The sequence below is a fragment of the Atractosteus spatula genome, chromosome 15, assembly GCF_055471065.1.
Source record: "Atractosteus spatula isolate fAtrSpa1 chromosome 15, fAtrSpa1.hap1, whole genome shotgun sequence".
Lineage (NCBI taxonomy): Eukaryota > Metazoa > Chordata > Actinopteri > Semionotiformes > Lepisosteidae > Atractosteus > Atractosteus spatula.
Window position 1 is genome coordinate 17291143 of NC_142720.1, and position 18544 is coordinate 17309686.

At 42.5% G+C, this 18544-nt stretch overlaps 2 protein-coding genes across 4 annotated transcripts; one reads left to right on the forward strand and one right to left on the reverse strand.

The window, feature by feature from the left end:
* Positions 1-33: 33 nt before the first annotated feature.
* prepl (prolyl endopeptidase like) lies at positions 34-9673 on the forward strand. Of its 3 annotated transcripts, XM_088934278.1 has the most exons (15): positions 230-241; positions 393-544; positions 1110-1238; positions 1504-1570; positions 2101-2316; positions 2715-2841; positions 3186-3402; positions 4071-4259; positions 5330-5533; positions 6157-6332; positions 6499-6715; positions 7774-7923; positions 8409-8532; positions 9208-9296; positions 9549-9673. In XM_088934278.1, exons 2-15 carry the CDS (start codon positions 395-397, stop codon positions 9603-9605), a joined length of 2112 nt encoding a protein of 703 aa, XP_088790404.1. In that variant the 5' UTR covers positions 230-241; positions 393-394; the 3' UTR covers positions 9606-9673. The 3 variants fall into 3 exon arrangements, with proteins under 3 accessions (XP_088790403.1, XP_088790405.1, XP_088790404.1); XM_088934277.1 differs by having other exon boundaries at positions 34-544; XM_088934279.1 differs by lacking the exon at positions 6499-6715 and having other exon boundaries at positions 34-544; positions 6192-6332.
* Positions 9673-18153, reverse strand: slc3a1 (solute carrier family 3 member 1). The gene is made up of 10 exons (XM_088934281.1): positions 17679-18153; positions 16290-16469; positions 15933-16087; positions 15486-15611; positions 13676-13795; positions 12744-12868; positions 11828-12029; positions 11444-11626; positions 11016-11135; positions 9673-10629 (listed from the first exon to the last, which is right to left on the reverse strand). Exons 1-10 carry the CDS (start codon positions 18079-18081, stop codon positions 10189-10191), a joined length of 2055 nt encoding a protein of 684 aa, XP_088790407.1. The 5' UTR covers positions 18082-18153; the 3' UTR covers positions 9673-10188.
* Positions 18154-18544: the final 391 nt, after the last annotated feature.

Here is an 18544-nt window from a genome sequence, read left to right on the forward strand (position 1 = left end):
CCGGGTGACTAAAAAACATGGAAATACCAAAGACATGACAAAAATGCTTTGCAGAATTATAGCGTGGTTGTATCATGAATTCCATGTTTTAAGCATTCTTTTTTCCCTCTGTATGTGTCAGTTAAACATAAAGTCTTTTTCTTGAATATTTGATAATTTGTCCAGTTTAGGCTTAAATAAGTCTAGTAGCTACTTGACAGTTTACTAAACTGTTGATAACTTCTCGATAAATTAAAACGCGGTAGGTTATCTCGATTGTGTTGCTTTACTGTTTCTCTGATTGCCAAAAGTAGTTACTAAGAAATCTGGAAGGGACCGGGTAACACAAATGGCAGTATTATTGAGGTGATATTATTGCGAGATGTTATTATATGAATTCTGTAATACCACAGCAATGGCTAAATTGACTTCGTTGCTGTTCAACGTTGGCCGGACGCCTTGCGGAGCTCCGTTGGAAAGTGCAGGGACCGTTGGTGGGCTCTTGGGTCTGCAGAAACTTGGTTTTGCTGCACCGCGTCGCCAGGCTGCTCGGTTCTATAGGCGGGTGAGAATGATTTCACATTCTTTTGAATGCTTGTCTGCAAAGATTAAATTAAATTAAATTAAATTATCGTGCTTACTTAACATTTAACCTGCGCTAAACACTGGTTACATATCGCTTATTGTCTGGAGCCTGATTTTAGCCAGCATAAAATAATCGGAATCAGATGATTTGACGATTTACACTATGACTCTGCAGTTAAACACTGTAACATGCAATAAACCCTTGAGGTAACTTGAAACTACACGGTTCAGTGATTGTAAGAAACTTAAAATGCAGTCTACGATTTACAGGGAGCCAATGCAGTTCACATACGATGAGTTATATACTGAGGTTGAGTAGGTATAGCCCTAGACACAGATATTTGGACATAACGAAGCCGGTTCAGTAAATTAGTAGGTAATCCATAGAGTAAAGCATCGTAGTCATTTAACTTTGATAAAAGACATGTATCAACATTTCAGCATCATAAGACCATTTGTGAGCCCATATCAAAGCAATTGGCCATGTTTATAGTGGCATTTTATTCCCAAGTTATGAAGAAACCATATTTCCTTCTTCCCCACAGGGCATTGTGAAATCTACTCAAGAAGACTCTAAAGTCGAGCTGCGGAAGCTCAGAACCACAGAGCCGCACTTCAAGAGAAGATTAAGAGCAATATACAAGAGGTTTTCAGATTACCCAGACACAACAGTGGTGGGTACAGCTCTAAGAGTGTGTATCCATGACACAACTAGCGTTACAATAGAGTAAGAGTCTGCATAATCCTTTATGTGTTTGAGTGTCATGAAATGTAAGAAAATGTGAGCCAGGCTATTACCATCCACAAGTATCGGACAGCTGTCAGATCACATTGAATAGTTATAGCTCAGTAGGCATCGTTTTGCTGAGACAGGAGCTCAATGAATAAATCTCCCGTGTCAAAAGGAAGAGATATTGCATGTAAACATTTACCTTGCAGATCCATGGCAGACACCATGTCTATTTTGAGGAGGGCGGCAACATATACAGAATGAGTCTGATCAATGGTAAGACCTTAGACTAGACCCTACAGTGACTCTGGGAAGAACTGTGCTGCAACACAATCCACCGTCAAAATGTGGTAGTCAGTGGAACATGCACACTGCTGCTCATTTTGTAACAAAAGATTTGCTAACACTGTCTACAGCTACTTTATACCAAAACTGTAAAAGATGTACTTGTATGATTTTAGTCATTTGAGGATACAGTGAAACGGAAGTTAAATGACTCTTGTATATGCTTACCTGTTACCTAAAAGTAATGTTTTTTCCTAATTTAATGTAAATCTTGTGCAGCCATGGAGGACTGTTTACAGACCCACATTAGGCTGTAAAAGAGGCTGTAGTTTTAGTCAGTCCTCTGCAATAACTTGCAGGGCTTGCAGACCATTTTCCTGTTAACATAACAAGTATTTTTGAAAATGCTCTTTTTAGAATTTTGCCCGCCTCCCACCCTTTCTTGCAGTCCCTGCGCGAGACAGGCATTGTGTATTGCAGCAGCGGAGCAGGGTGTGCCAGTGTGTGACTGTCTGTTGCAGATGCGAGGGGAGCTGAGCCTGTGCTGTGTGTGGATGGCTTGGTGCAGAGGCTAGGCTCCTCTGGCTGGACACTGCAGCGGGTCCGACTCTCTCCAGGGGAGACACTCCTGGCTGCGGCGGTGAAGAGCCCTGACATCGAGGAGGCCGTCTGTGTGATTGTACGACTGGGGGTAACACCCCAGCTTCTTCACACAGAGCCCAAAGTCTTCAGTTTTGGTGAGGATGGATCGATGCAAAAATCTTCCAGCTAGACCAGCATTGCAAGGTTACAAATGAAAGGAGGACGTTTGCTCATCTATCGTGTTTAGTTGCTTATTGATCTATGGCTAACCAGCCATGACTTGAAGGACTCTTTGGAATGTGTTCAAAAACAATGCAGCTGGGCTAAAGTACACTTCTTACTTTATGAATGTAAGAATTCGGTTTTGTTCCTGCTGGAATTCCTGAGAACGAATGAAAAATGTGCAGTTTTTAAATGCTTCTGAGACATCACATTTTTACCATGTCATTTGTTAATGAAACTTAAATCATACATAATCCTGATCAGTTTTGAAATATATCACTGCTGTTAGGCATATGCTTGTGTAACTTTAGGATTCTCTCGGTCTTTGAAGAATGGGCCACAGACGGCATCCTTTTTTACACCAGTCAAGAAAATATGCAGTGCCGTCAAGTTTACCGTCTTGTCCTACGTGCAGAAGGAATTCAGAGGACCTTGGTTTACGAGGAGAAAGACCCAGCGTAAGACTATAACTCATCACTGGCTGGGCCCGCCCTATGAGTTACTTTGTCATTTGTTACTTGGAAGAGTGTGCATGTATGAATTAATTAGTTGTAGTCCTGATTTCCTGCTTGTACAAATCATAGCAGATGCTAGGTTTTGTGATTTTGTCAAATTGAATCGTAAAATTTCAGAATAGGTCTTTGTTAGATGTTCAGTTCAATCTACAGTGTGAGTGTGTGTTAAGAGCAAATGTTGACATGATACTTGCATAATAATGTGCTGTCTTGTGAAAGTGCCAGCCCCACCAATGTGTGATTTCCACTGCACTGTGCAGAAGAGCCTTTCTTTGGGGATTTTCCAGGTTCTTTGTGGAGGTGAGCAGCTCCATGGACAGGCAGCTCCTGACCATTAACTGCAGCAGTAAACGCAGCTCAGAGGTGCGTGTAACACACTGCAGGTCCCCGCTCCTCTCCCCTGTTCTGGTGCAGCCGCGCCTCCCAGGCCTGCTGTACTATGCAGAGCATGCAGGCACACAGCTGTACCTCCTGGCCAACACAGCTCCTGATAATGAGTACCAGGTGAGCTGTCACAGATCCAGATCACTGTATTCGCTTGCCTTTTGTGCATTTTGTTAACATTTTAAAATGATGACTGCAATTTCATTATGAATTCTAATTGCGTAATATAGGAATGACGCCTGAATATATGACCCCTTTGCTGATTATTTGTTCCATGTGTACATTTTACTAACTTTATCCTTTATGCAAATTGTAGTTCAGTATTAAGACACTATGCATTAATCAACGCTGGAAAATTTTGGAATCCAGATTATTGGTCACCTAATAGTAGGTGATCTCCTGTCTATAGCTTGTGGATATTGATTAAATGTTTTTGGCCCCCATTAGTTAATCACTATTCAACTATGATGCTTTCTAGTCAATTTGACTGTTGCATACTGTAAGCATTAAACCACCTTAGTGAGCGATTTAGACTGGACACAGGTGATGGGGTGTCTCCAGTCATCCTGTTGAATGTCAAGTCAGGTGACAATAAAGAAGGAAAACATGTGCCCTGCATGTCAGGAGAACAGTGCCTATATACTATATGTTTCTTTGAAGTAATCCAAATGTCTGCTCATTAGTTCACATACATTTTGCAACTGAAGGGTTCCTATCAAAAACGGATTTTTCTTACTGTCATATTATGAACAGTGGCATTTTTTATTTAATTCTTTCAATTGCTTCAGCTACTGCGAGCTCCGCTGGCTGCGCCCCGGATGGAGAACTGGCATGTGGTGCACAGGCCCGCCCGTGGGGCTGGGCTGATAGACTTGATGATGTTGGAGAACTGCAGTGTGATGGCCATGAGAGGCTGCCAGCAGCTCTGCCTAAACATCATTCCCCTCCCGGATCCTACGTACATCACCACTGTCAGGGTGGGTGACCAGCACGCCTGTTTACAGTGTATAAGGAGACAGCCTTCCATACTTCTGTCATTGAAACAATTTCAGTGCTCGATTCCCTGCTTCACCTTGTCTGCTTCTTTGTCCAGAAAGCCTGCGAGAGCAGATTGATTTGTTTAGCAGTTGCAGTATTTCTGTAATGTAAGTAGTATAGAGAGAAAGGCAACCCAGGCCTGTTTGTCTGGAAGGACTGTGTGATGCATTTCAGTAAAACCTGAAATGTTTTTTGATGGCAATTTAAAGTCAAACACCGATGCAAAGATAAGTATTGCTCTGTGTAAGTGCCATGTTTTTGTCTTGGAGTAACTAGTAATTTTGTTAAATTACATTCTTTGTCATTAACCACATTCAGTGTTAAATTCTAGTGTTTGTCCTTGGCTTTTGTGACACCCAGGAATTATATTCAATCACATCGCCATTATGAGCTGTCATTATGACCTTCCATTTGTAGGTTTTGTATCATTGTCCATGATAAACACTTTCTTCCGGCTTTAAGAACATATTTTCAGCACCTGTTTTGATGGACAAATGATGCAAAATTCTGCACAGAATGTGGTCAGCTGAAGAATCACCAAGTGTCCTTCAGTTTAATGGGATTTTGCTTTTTTCTTATGTAAAAATGTCTCACCAGCTGGGAAAGCTGCAGTAGAACAAAAGCTCTGAACATTAATTGTTACAAAGTTTCCAAATCACTGTCTATGGGCCTAGCAGCCAGTGCAGGAAACTCAGATCTGTGCCATTTATAGTGGATGCAGTGGGAGAAATTTGTTTTATCTGGACACAGTACAAATCTTTCAGATGTTACAGAGTTCTATATGATATGTACACCACACTTTTTTCATGTTACGCTTGAAACTCCTTAGTAGACATAGTAATTTTAAGTTTCCTGTAACTGTAATTAGCTCAGTAATTTGAAGTGATGAGAGTAGTGTTTAGTCACAGCACTGATGTTTGTCTATATACAGCATTTGTGAAATACCTCAGTGGATATTACTATTGGAGGGTGGTGCCATGCATTATTAATAAGTATGACCTGCCTGCAGCTCCCTCCCTGGGCCTGTGCTTTCGAGCACGGGGCTAGCAGAGTGATGGACAACCAGACCTTCCAGTTTGTCCTCTCCTCCCCTGTTCATCCTCCCGCACGCTTTCTGTACTCTCTGGGGAAATGCCAGCTCTACTCTGAAGACGAAAACCTGATATCACACCACACTGCCTACAGTACTACACGAGTGGAGGCCACAAGCAAGGTACTTCAATGAATTATGCATTGACAGGCCGAAAGAGTGAAGGAGTGAAACAAAGGTCAGACTCATGTACTGTTTAGAGTCTGTCATGCGAAACCGTCTGTACAAGTAGGTGTTGTCTTGTGTCAAGTGGCTTGAATGGCTGGCTTTGTCTTGGGGTGCCAGTCCACCCCTCCCCCCCATCCCGTAGATGTTTTCCTGAACAAGTGACTGCATGCCTGCCCTTTGAACATGTGGCTCTTTGTGCTACTGTTCAATGCTACGAGCTTGGCTGCAGGAAGGTGACTCCTACATAGTTTTTACAGTCAGGTCCTGGTTGATCTGTGTTATTAATATTATGCTAATTTGACAGATGAAGATTTTCACATTTAAGTTTAACTCCAAATCCTAGCCTGGGGAAAAAGAGTTTGAGTTTAGACTTGCTATTGCAGTTAGACATGTCAGAGATGCATTAAGTGATTGAAATGTTCTTTAACTGTCAGCTGGTGGAGGAGTAGAAAAAAAAACTAAAGGGAACTGAATTCTGATTTTTTTTATCTACAAAAGAATGGTAACCTAAGATGGGTAATCTCAAAGCTTGAGGCATGTCTGAAAATCCTCTTGATAAAATTCTTCTGTGATTCCAGGACGGGACACTGGTTCCAATGACTGTCTTTCACAGGCATGCCAAGGATCGACCGGGCAGTGCACCGCTGCTGGTTCACGTGTATGGTGCTTATGGGGTGAACATCAACATGGCTTTCAAACCAGAGAAGAGGATGCTGTTGGACCAAGGCTGGACTTTGGCCTACTGTCATGTCAGGTACTTCAGTGCTTATCTGCTCTTGGGCGCTGCAGACCACAATGTCAGCATAATGTCAAAAAGGAAGAAACAGCATCATTTTCATACTGTATCTCTGGAAAGCAGTGGTGTTCAGGGCTGGGAGCAATACAGCTCTCTGTAAGCTGCTGTGTGCTGTGCTCTGCAGGGGAGGTGGGGAGCTGGGGCTGAGCTGGCACAGGGCAGGGTGTTTGGAGAGGAAGCACCGCGGAGTGGAAGATCTGGAGGCCTGTATCAAGAAGCTGTTTGACCAGGGTATCTCCCAGCCCACTTTGACTGCCATTACTGCACACAGTGCTGGAGCTGTCTTGGTGGGGGCACTGTGCAATGAACAGCCTCAGCTGCTCAGAGCTGTCACACTACAGGTGAGAGAAACCTCTCAGCCACAGGTAACATGTCTCTGACCATGTATTAGAAACTTGAACATCTGTATCTTTCTGGAGTAACTGGCAGTCTCAACTCCCACCTCTAGCAGAACCCTTAAAACGTTATACACTTTATAGCCATCTTCATTTTTGCTCCTGTAAATCATATACAGTATGATATATGGAAAGTTCTATTATTTATAATTTCAGTTAATATTATACCCGTTGTATGCAAGCTAGAATAAGTCACACTAGCAACAAATAATACGTTTTACAGAACAGAGAGTACTGCAGCAAGCCTTACATGTCATGCTTTGATTTATGCCCTGTCTGTGGATTCAGAAAAGCACACATTAATGATTTAATTAAACTAAAAACCTCAGTAATAGTGTGTACAACAGTGAGGGAAGGCAGAATGAACAAGCACTCACAGGATGTGCAGAGTAGTGGGTTCTAACAGTAATATCTCAGAGAAGACAGAAACCCTACAATCGTGATGAATTATATCTGCTGTCTTTGACAACTCATTGAATCACTGTTGAAAATGGTGGGCAGCATGGTGAAACATGTTTGATGAGATCCAAAGGAGATGCATTGTAATAATGTTTGAGGACGGAGTAATTTTACCCCACTTCTTGTTCATCAGTTGCCATCAGCAGCCTCCCACTATACCATACTGTGCTTAAATAACTACGTGATCTTAACTTCGTGATCCCCTGTGTTTTATAGTAGATTACTGTTACGGAATTACACACTACATACTCAACCTCATCTCTTAGACAAGTTACTATACACATCCATCCAGGATTAGCTGAATGTCTGAGATGAGACATGTCCGGCCTTTGTCTGCTGAAAAAGTGAGTTTACAGGCCACTGTAAGCTGCTACTCAAACAGATGTTTGAGTCTTGAGACCCGCACCTTTTTGTACTAATGAGATTTGATTTTGTCACTTGAGGTTGTCTAGTGTCAATGTTCTGAATTGTTTTCCATTCTGTGTTTCTTCAACTCCTTTGGATTTTCCCCTTCCCTCATGCCTGTCCCTCCCCCACCCCCACAGGCTCCTTTCCTGGATGTCCTGGGCACAATGCAGGATGCCTCTCTGCCCCTGACAGTCGAGGAACGGGAAGAGTGGGGTGACCCCCTGGCTGACCCCTGCCACTGGGACAGCATCGCCAGCTACTGCCCCTGCCACAACATCACTCCACAGGTCAGCTCACAGCTCACCTCAGCCCCCTCGTGCAAGAGCACAGCACGCTGCCAGACTGCAGCGCACTGCGCTCCGCGTACACAGCTGTACGGCGCCGATCTCAGGTTTCATGGTGAAAGGCTGTGTAGTTCCCAGCTAGATGCTGTAGTGGGAAGTGTAATCCTCAGTGTAGCAATGAGTCGGCTAATCCAGCAGAGGAGACAAAAGTTGATTCTTACAAGGTTCTTCCTTGAAGTAATTGAATCCTGTCCTCCCTTCTAATTTCTTGCGAGTAACCCATTTTATTATCCTGTTTAGAAAGATGACAGATGATCAAGTCCCTTACTATTTTGATATAAAAAGCTTTTGATATAAAAAAATACCTGTGGCTTTAATGTTCTTTTATTCTATTTCTTACCACTGGTATGGAGTTTGCACAGAACATTTCATTGTTCTGCTTTCCTGAGAATTAACACTGAACAATGTCAAATGCAATTCTGTTTCAGAGATACCCCTCCATGCTGATCACAGCTTATGAAAGGGATCAGAGAGTACCACTGGCAGGAGTGCTAAGATACGTTGAGAGGCTGAGAGCAGCAGTGCAAACACATAGTGGCCACAATAAAACTGGTAAGCAGGCTTGCCCATTAACCTTTGAAACCATATTACAAGGGAAACAAACAAGCTGTTTAAAAAAATGATCTACCCAGACAAGGACATATGCCTATTTATTTTCAGTATTATAGGAAGCATCTTTTTCATTAATTATGCCTTTGATTAATCTTTTTATAAATGGCAGAAAGTAAGGCTTTTAGTCAGACCTGGTGTTCTGATTTTGCTCTCCAGATCACTACTGCTAAAAAGCTGATCCCTGTTTCTACATGCTCTAATTTAAGACTTTCAAGTAAGCATTTCTTACAATTTCTGCAGTATTACGGAAAAGCCCCATTTCCCCCCGGTTCCTTCTGGCATTGTATTTTCTGTAGTGGTTAAACAGCCACCATGAAATATGCAGTTTACCATTTGTCTGTTCCAATGTGTCAGGAAAATGGTAACATCGTCATACAGCACAGCATCAGCATGACTTTAGATTGTACAGGGTGATTACTCAAGCTCTTGTCCTGGCTGAAATAACACATGCTGCTTTATTCAAGTATTAGTCTACCATTCAGTCTACCATGTACAGAACATATTGAAATTGTATCAGACCAATTTCAGAATGCAAGTGTGCATGCACACAATGATCTCTGAAACTGAGTTTATTTAAATCTTTAAGGGCTTTTCCATGCTCTGCTCTTATTTTAGAAGCAGAATCTTTGCCATCAGTTGTTTTAGATGTTCAGCCAGGGAGCGATCACTTTGGCCCTGAAGACCTTGACAAGTCTCTGAATGAGGTAAGAGTGCTGTGATGATTAAATCATTCTTACCATACTTAGGGTCCCAAATTACAAAGCTTTACCTGTCCCACATCTCTGAGTTTTACAGTAAAAGTAAAAAAGTCCAAGGATCTTATTTAGTTCTCCATCATCGCTGGTATGGGTTTGTCAACACAAAATAATAAAAAATAACCTTCGTGCTCTGAAATGGGCTATGCTGTGCCTGACTCGAGAATGATTTGCTTATTTTCTTTTTGCCCTTCTCCTAAGATTGCCAGGCAGTATGCATTCCTGTACAGAGAGCTGGGGATTGACTGGCAGTATTGAAGAAAGAAGAACAGATGATGCCAAAAACCTGCTTCACGGTGGAGAGTGGCCAGACAATGAACATGGAGGGGGAAATGTTAACCTGAGAGTAATGTTTGAAGTCTGGCAATGACGTGTGTGAACAGACTAGTCAAGCTCAGGGCCACATGAATTAATCACACCTGCAGAAGGCCCCACAGCCCAAATGTGTTTTCTTTCTGCTTTTTTTAGTACCTATTAACATTTAAACCTATTACTTGTTCTTCCACATTAACTAATGTCATGCAAGTAAGAGTCCCCAGGTCATGTAGAAAACAGCCTTCTCCTGTTTGACACGTTTTAACCTCCTCGTGAGAATTTTGTATAATTTCCATAGGCTCCAGAAGCCCAATAATATACTTTGAAAACAAGTTACACAACAGAGGAAAAGAAGGACTTTTTTTACTTGCACCTATTTAATTTTAAAGCGAACAGATTGTTAAGCATTGTTCTAAAAACAATCTGATCAAAGAGGCAGAAAAACTGTTATGCTTAGCAAATCCTTTAAGACTCTGTGATTGTCAAACCCCGTCCATATGACTTTCCACACAAGTCATACGTTCCGTCAGCAGTTCTTGTACAGGATGCCCAGTGTGCTTTGGTAGCAGGCTTTCTCCGAGACAAAGCACTTGTCCTGGAAGGCGGGGCTGTTGTGGACGAGGCGGGTGGCCGCGTACTCCAGCACCAGCCCCTCCCCCCGCTCCGTTTCAATACGGGCTGTTTGCCGACTCTGGCCGGCGCCTGAGTCTCGGGTGCTCATCCGCACGCTGAGCTGCGCTGGGAGATCCGGCAGCACGGAGGCCAGGTCCGTGGTGGTGTGGTTGCCGAGGTTGAGCACGATGAGGAAGGCTCGGGGGTAGCCGTCCAGCTCCCTGATGAAGGCGAAGATGTCTTGGCTGCTCAGCACAAAGCAGGTCCAGCCCCGGTGCAAGGGGAGCTCGCTCTCGCGCAGGAAGCTCAGGGCACGGTACTGCTGCAGTACGGACCAGCTCTCCGTCTTCTGCGCCTGGTAGTGGAAGAGCAGCAAGGCATAATACCCCAGCATCCCCATCATCATGGACAGGCAAGAAAGCAAAGCCTTCTGAGCAATGGGGGACATGATCCTCACTGGAGCAGTGATTATGTACAGGTGTTGAGACCCCATCAGTGTGATGACAGCTCTTGGGAGTAAATGGCAACTAAAGGCATTGCAAAAATTATTATAAGGAGGACTGGAGACTATTCATGTTGGCTCTATTCCACACTGCTGCCACTGATGTGTGTTAACACTTTGACTACAGGCTTGCCCATTAATGCCTGCGTCTTGTTTATTTTTTATGTGCCATTCTAATACACTCTCCTAATAAAAACCACATGGGGGACACTTTCAAGCCTGCGTACGGCCAGCCTTACCTCTACATTTACAGTCACGTAGTCCGGGTGAACTGAAAGCCAGGTTTTGTTCTTGCTGAACCCAGCATTCTCGGTGCTGTCCCACTGCATCGGTGACCTCGCTGGGTCGCGGTTCTCACTCTTTGAGGAGAAACAAGATCACAAGACAAGTTAATCTCCACCATTTAACTGCTAGTGTATAGGCATCTGAGTTTGTCTCCCACCACTTTCAAGAGATCCTGCAAAGTGATGTGAGAAATTACTTCTACCTCTATTGTTAGATTGAGATGTGAATAGCAGAGGTGACCAGAAAAGCTGTCAAACTACTGAGATATAAGGGGAAAGACTTCTGAGATTAAATTCTGACATAGTTTTGTGTCATAAAAATATATTCAACACTGGCAGGACCTGTATGAATAGACTAGAGCCTGCAATTTGCAGATACTTACTATATTGAACTTCCCTAATGGGTCTTGAATCTCACTGACAGACACGTTGATGTTTTCCATACCAATCTCCTCGCCATAATATGTAGTGGGAGTACCAGGTAGAGTGAGGAGGAGCATATTGATAACATTGATGTATTCCTTCCCTGTGCGTGACAATATTCGACTCTTATCATGATTTCCAACCTAAAGAAAAAATATATTATCAGTAATACAGACAGAAACAGTTGAACACTGGATTTCAAATCCAATATTCCTTATTTTAAAATTGACTTGCATTTTTCAGTTTTATGATTCAGCAAACTAGAAAAAAAACCCTTCTAGTCTATTTTTAATGTCCTAAATAATACACGATGTACATTTTTAATAGATATAAGAAAGACATACCACCCAGTTTGGCCATTTTCCTTTTGGCATATTAGACATCCATAAATCCACAAGTTTGAAGGCGCCATTACCAGACAGGTTGTCAGGAAGATCAATGAGGTAGAAGTTAAAAGGGAAATCTGCTTCTTTTACAAGAGGGGTTCCATAGTACATCATAGACTTGTCAATCTCTCCTTCATCATAGGACTCTGTCACCATAAACCTTGGGAACAAGAGTCATTGGTTGGTGTGGAAGGAAGCACAAGATAAAGTACTGGCATCCTTCAATTTTTATTGCTTTCACACATTTCATTAATGGAAGGAAATTTAATAAATTATTCTCTTCTTAATTAAATTTGTTTTTAGTTATTTTTCATTGTTTTGCTTTGCATGGAAGAAAATGTGATATACACTTTAAATCCAGACTAAGAACTGAGAGATCTCAGTTTCGGAAATTAAGATTCATGAATAGACTCAACACTTCCTGTATGGCTGTCATTGGCAGAAAGGTCCAACATTGTCTCATAGCTGCGAGTGTAGCATCATCTTGTAAGCAAACACAATAACCGGGGAGATCCTATTCTATCCAGTATGCTTTTTAAATAAGAGATAATAAATCCACTATTTAGGGAATAAATATTGAGAATGACCATTGATTATCAGCAGTGGAATGCATAGAAATGCTTGAAGATAATGTGAAAATAAAATGTAGTAAGCACAATTAGGACAACACGATGAAGAGTAAAACTTATTTGTAACTCTTAGTTTTATTCTACAGCCATGGAACTTCCAAGGCATAAAAAGCCCAAGTGCTTAAATGTGGACAACAGAGTAGGAGAGTTCCTGGGTGCATTCATTCTGCCTCTGTATGCTAATGAACAGAGTGGTTGGTAGGTTGAAGGAGATCAGATAAGGACAGCTGTGACGGGGGATATACCTGTAGCGGCCTGGCTCTCTGCTGTACTCATCCATCAAGGCACGCCACTCTTGTAGGATGGTATGCAGCCCCAGCTGAGTCGTTGTATAGTCATGATAAAGCTCAAAGTGCGAGCTGATGTTCTCCTGACCAGGAAAGCGCAAATGAGTGCTGTCATTGGCCCCTCCAATTACCTTAGTCTCACCTACTCAGACTGGCACAGCGCAGTTCTGTCCTGCTTGATTTACAAGGATTAAACATCAGAAATAGAGCTTTCAAATTAAAATTTTAAATCAAATTTGCGCGAGTAATATTTTTTTGGCTCTAATGTTTGGAATTACAACAGGAAACAGCCTATCCAGCTGGTAGAAAGGTAAACAAAATATTTTTTTCTGTAAAACCTAGATAAATAAATAACATCAACTTGTGCCAGTCATTGGTAAGCTGTTAAGCAGGAGGTTATCGTAACATTGCATGGATGCATAAACAGGATAGGAATAACAACAGATCTTGAAATTAAAGGAGAAAAAACTTATAAGAAGACCTGAAACAGCACCCACTGCCTTTCCACTTTCATAGGCCACTAACCTTAGTCTCTCCACTAACTTCCTAAACTGCCCGGGCTTTTCCATTATTCTCCCTTCCTTGTACAGAATTTTGCTAAGAACAAAGAGTCTGTTTCTAATTGGATCTGTGACATGTACCCTGGGTACAGTTTCTACCTGGGCATGAAAAAATGAAGGATGTTGAATTGAGTCACAACTATTTTCAAGTCCACTAACTTAGTGTACTTAAGAAGCTTAAGTTCTCTGTCACTTCTTATTGCAATGTCATTTAAAGCATTATGAGCCAAGGCTAAGCTTCTTGATTTTAAAGATTCTGTGTCCCTAAATGCACAGATGTCAGAGGAACACAGCTGTTAGCACTTCTGTCTCATTAAGACAAAGACTTACAGGGGGTTGATCCAAGTTCACCTGAGGTTCATTCCTCAAGTGTTGAGCTTCCAGCAAGTGCTTCACGGCGTCCACTCGGAATCCATCCACCCCTTTTTCCAGCCAAAACCGGATCACATCCTGAAAAATGTAATAGAAGTCTGGAGAAAAATGACAGTTTAAAGACTTCAGCAGCCCACAGTAAAAAAAAAGGTTTTCTGTTGCATTTAAATTGTTAAATTAGATTTATGTTCCTCCTGTTTTGACAAAGGAGCCCAAATAACCCCTCCAAAAAAACCCTGGATTTACCCAAACTTCCAAACCTCAGTCTGAACAGAAAAGTGATGGTAGTAATATATAACTGCAGTCCTAACTATATCATTATACATTTGCATTCCTTCTATTCAGCAGATTCTTTGTCGTTATGATTAACAGTATATGTTCTTTGGACTTGGAGATGTCCAAATAAGTACAGGTAAACTCTGTACATTCAGTTAAGAGAAAGGTAAAGCTCATAGTTAAAGATTAAGTGCTAGGAAGACAGACTAACAATAATGTAGGTAAAAATGTATTAATAACCTGCTGAGGTAACACCACTGAGCTTGCAGCTGAGAGGCATTCCTGTCGTTTAAAGATTGGTTTTCCAAGACTTTATCCAGGATCAATTTGAGAAAAAATGGTTAACTTTACAGACAATATTTCTGGTAGCTAGTGTAAGTTTAAGCTTAAAACATGTAATTGTGAAGTATTCACTTTGTCCATTCAGCAGCTTCCATGTCACTGTGCCGGGGGGTTGCTTGACGGATGTGTTAATGGTGTGGAGAAAGCGATCTGTGGCTTGACAGTAACAGAAGTGGCCGGTGAGCAATCGCTGCTCGGCTCGCTCCCAGGGACGAGGCAGCTGTCAAGGGTCCACTTTGCCATGAACTTCCTGGGAGCTTGCCGTGGCCCTGGCTAGGATTACTGTGCCACCTGATCAGACATAAAGAGCTCTCTGTGATGACTCCCTTGGGGAGAGCACACAGTGAGCTCTGTACTCAACCCTGAAAATCGGGGAAAAAAAATGGCACTCCTCAGAGAGACAAAAACATCCAGAAACACAACCCCACTGAATGAGACAGAGTGTGATCCAAAACTCATGGGCATCAACATAGAATGGCTGTCCGCGGTTCAAGGGAAGTCAATGAAGGAATCGATGGTGGGATAACCAGTTTTTACCGGTACTGCATCTATGGTTCTCTACCCATGATTAAAATTCTCGCAGTAATTACACGAGTTGTGAGTAAAGCTTTGATATGAATGTGTGGAAAGATTTGAGAAGCTCTCCTCTACAATCTGAGGGCTTTTTTCTTGGTGACCCGGTACAAATGAAAACTCTAAATTACTGGCAGCCTGTTTTAATATTCTGTCCTAAGGTTGTTGTCTGGTAAGACGTTTTGAAGAAGTTATGTTTAAAGCAAGAGTTAGAATCAGAGGTTAGGACACATCTGAGGGTGGGCAGAAAAAAAAATTGGAAAGCTTTCGCTTAACACTCTCACATGATGCTGTTTTTCACCTTTCATAGTTGATTGTAGCATTATTCATAAAGGTTAGAAAACTCAGTTTGAATTTATGTTTGAATTAGGGGTGGTAATTGAGTTGGAGTTTATGAAAAAGGGTTCATCAGTCGGAACATATTGCAAAGCCTTCTGCCTTACAGAAACAGTTCTACCCTACCAGTGGTACTGGAAACAAACAGTACTGTTACATCCTCATTTTGGTGGAGTTAAGCCATAAGAGTCTACAGTATGGAGAAAGCTGGGAGTCACCCAGGGAAGCTCTGAATACTTACCATCATTTCTTTCATCACCTCAGGGTTCCGATAGTTCAGATCCGGTTGCTCTTTCAGGAACTGATGGAGATAGCACTGGTTCCGCATTGGATCGTACTCCCATGCTGAGTTTCCAAACACGCTCACCTGGAATAACATCTCACAGTTCTCATTGCAATCCAAGGAACGCTACTTACTGTTTTATCGGTTCTCTGTTTGAAGCTTAGAAATGGTCAGAACTGTCAGGAGCTATCATTGGTTCTGGGAATGATGTGAAAAACCTTCAGCTCAATTTAGAATCTGGATTTACTTCTTAGAATGGGCTAAAGCTTTAAAACATCACTACAGGCCTATGTGGTTGATTTGCATTCATGGCCATCTAACGTACTGCACTAAATATTGCATTTTGAGGAAGTATGCCATCATTCTACTTTCTTACAAAGCAGTTGCTGCATTCATAAGGCTCACCCAGTTGTTAGGGTAAATCGTTCCATTGGTTGTGTTCTGACAGTCGTGCCAGATATAGTAATCCTTGTACTTCTCTGTCCCATTTCGACTCATCTGAAACCAAATATGCTTGTCGCTGGTGTGGTTGGGAATGAAGTCCATGATCAGTTTTAGACCTGAAGAAGAGAAATTACACAATATGAAACCACAAGGTACTGGAAGCAACTTTTAACATATAAATGATGTTACACATAATGCCACATCCCAGGGTTCCATTTCGGACACTGTTGGCTGCCTGTATTTATTCTTCTAAAATACAGTACATGCTATATAGCTAGATCTGATCTCCTCTAAACTAGGTGGTGTGCTTTGCAGTACCCTTGTCATGCATTGAAGCAAGCAGATCTTCAAAATCTTCCATGTTCCCAAAAATGGGGTCGATGGCCCTGAAGTCCTCCACATCATAGCCGAAGTCTTTCATGGGGGACTTGTAGAATGGGCTGATCCAGATTGCCTTCACGTTGAGGTACTGGAAGTAGTCCAGTCTGCTCTGAATACCTACCAAAGAAGCGGAATGAGTTTTACATTCAGAGTGAGACGCGCAGAAAGAAACAGGGTGGAGTCTGGCTCAAGGGAGTCACAACTGAAGTACTGTGCATGGAGACATTGCTAACACTACTGTATGTATTACAATGTACTACTATTTAGTACTATGTACTGAAATCAGGGGCATCAGTACGTAAACAATGTTTTCACAGTGAGGGATAAGGTGTCACGGACGTCCAAAGGGACTGCCCGAGGACAGCAGGAGAGCGGAAAAAGACCCATATGCGAAGCGGCGAGACGGGAAAAAGGCCCGGGCTCGTAGTGCAAAGAGTTCAGGAGTGCCGTATAGAAACCTATGCCCTCAGGTAGCGGACGTGGGGCGACCTGGTGCTAGGCGGGTCTCAGGACATCCGAACGTCAATGCTGAGCCCTGGCAGAGTGCAAGACCCGGAAATATATAGCCCAAGGGAAAGAGAGAGACCGGAAGGACGGCAGACCAGAAACTAGGGACGGGACAGAGAAGGAGCGCCCTCTGGCTACAGAGGGCGTGACAAAAGGTTAACATTGAAATATTTCGGTCCAGTACAAATCGAGGACACAGCTATTGTGTCAGATAATTACCCTTTGAGCATAAGTATATTCCTTCCCCAGAGCAGTGTCTGAAGCCATGTGCTAATGTCTGTAACATGTTTATGAACTACAAAGCATGTGAGTCACCTATCTCAACCAGTACACTTGGATTTTTAAAAGCAAAAAATTAAAATACTTTCTTTTCATTTTAAAAAATAACTTGACTGTGGTTTATTTTTTCCTTCTGGATGCTGCCTATGGTTTTTTGGATACAAAGTTTTACTACCACCCATAAAGGAGGCCTATAAAAGCAGGGGAGTGTTAAATGTGCAGTATTTAAAAGCAATGTATAATGCCAGTCAGGGCAGAGTCATTAAGGTTTGGAAAAAATAGCTTCACGGCTTAAGATAAGGATCAGCATTTACTTGACACAGCATTTGATAACAATAAAAGTTCACTTGCTCCTAATCTTGAAATGACATTCATTTAAAATGATTGAAATGAATTATTATGAGGCAGAAAACGTCAAATAAAATCTTAAGGTCTTTTTGTGCCTGTTGCTTGAATTATAACACCTGGAAGAAGAAAAATAAGTCTGGTAAAGTACATACTGTAAATACAACACAAAGACAATGCCTCATCGTACAGCACCTTTCAGGTCTCCGACGCCGTCGTTGTCCGAGTCTTGGAAGGACCGCGGGTAGATCTGGTACACGGGCGACAGCTGCCACCAGCTCAGGCACCGTGGGGACAGCGCGACGACAGTGACGGTGAGCGTCACCAGCACCACGGTGCACAGCACGCTCAGCCAGAACAGGAGCTCGCGGGGCAGGCGGTAGCGCGCCTGGCTCGAATACCGCAGCAGGACCTCCTTGGGCATGCCTGCGTAAGGTCTGATCTGGGTATAGTCACCCTCTTGCATCCCCGGCGACAACGCGATAGCCGGCGCGCTGGGGTCCTGCTGTTGGCTACCTTCACCATACTCTTCGAACCCAGCATTTTCGAGTCCTTCTTTCAGCTCTATAACGCTGCCGTTCAGGTCCTCTTTAGACATAGCTGTGAAAATCAACGTGCAAGAAGCTCCGGTTCTGAGAAGTGTCTCGAAACTCACATGCAGTTAATACTACTTCACCCTTGACCGCTCTTGTGGACTGCAGAGTCCAGAGTGCAGACCAGCCCTCGCATAAGGTATAAAAGGATTATAAATGCTGTTTCAAGTACTAAACTGAAAGGCGGAGTTTTCCTATGTACCAAGCACAAGAAAATCAATTCCTTATCAGTCATGTGCGCATAAGCAGAAAGCCACAATAACATACTGTGAGTAAAACCTCGTAACAAAGCACATTCTCTCACCAAATGTAATTACAAACTCTGGAAAAGAATGCTCCTTGTTCTTCGATATGTGAATAACCTACTTAATAATCTTACAATGGCTGTATGTTGTCTTACGAATGATTTGTTACAAAAATAGTTTAAGTGTACTTTTCGTCTTCAAGTATGATACATTTAAACTGGAC

Excerpts from the sequence above, each read along its gene's own strand:
- slc3a1 (XM_088934281.1), bottom strand. The coding sequence starts at position 18,081 with ATGTCTAAAGAGGACCTGAACGGCAGCGTTATAGAGCTGAAAGAAGGA. Across the intron at positions 16,470-17,678 it reads CGGCGTCGGAGACCTGAAAG|GTATTCAGAGCAGACTGGAC; the intron begins GTGCTGTACGAT and ends CTTCTTTGGTAG. Across the intron at positions 13,796-15,485 it reads AGGTGATGAAAGAAATGATG|GATGTGATCCGGTTTTGGCT; the intron begins GTAAGTATTCAG and ends TACATTTTTCAG.
- prepl (XM_088934277.1), top strand. The coding sequence starts at position 362 with ATGTTATTATATGAATTCTGTAATACCACAGCAATGGCTAAATTGACT. Across the intron at positions 1,239-1,503 it reads ATTACCCAGACACAACAGTG|ATCCATGGCAGACACCATGT; the intron begins GTGGGTACAGCT and ends TTTACCTTGCAG. Across the intron at positions 7,924-8,408 it reads GCCACAACATCACTCCACAG|AGATACCCCTCCATGCTGAT; the intron begins GTCAGCTCACAG and ends ATTCTGTTTCAG.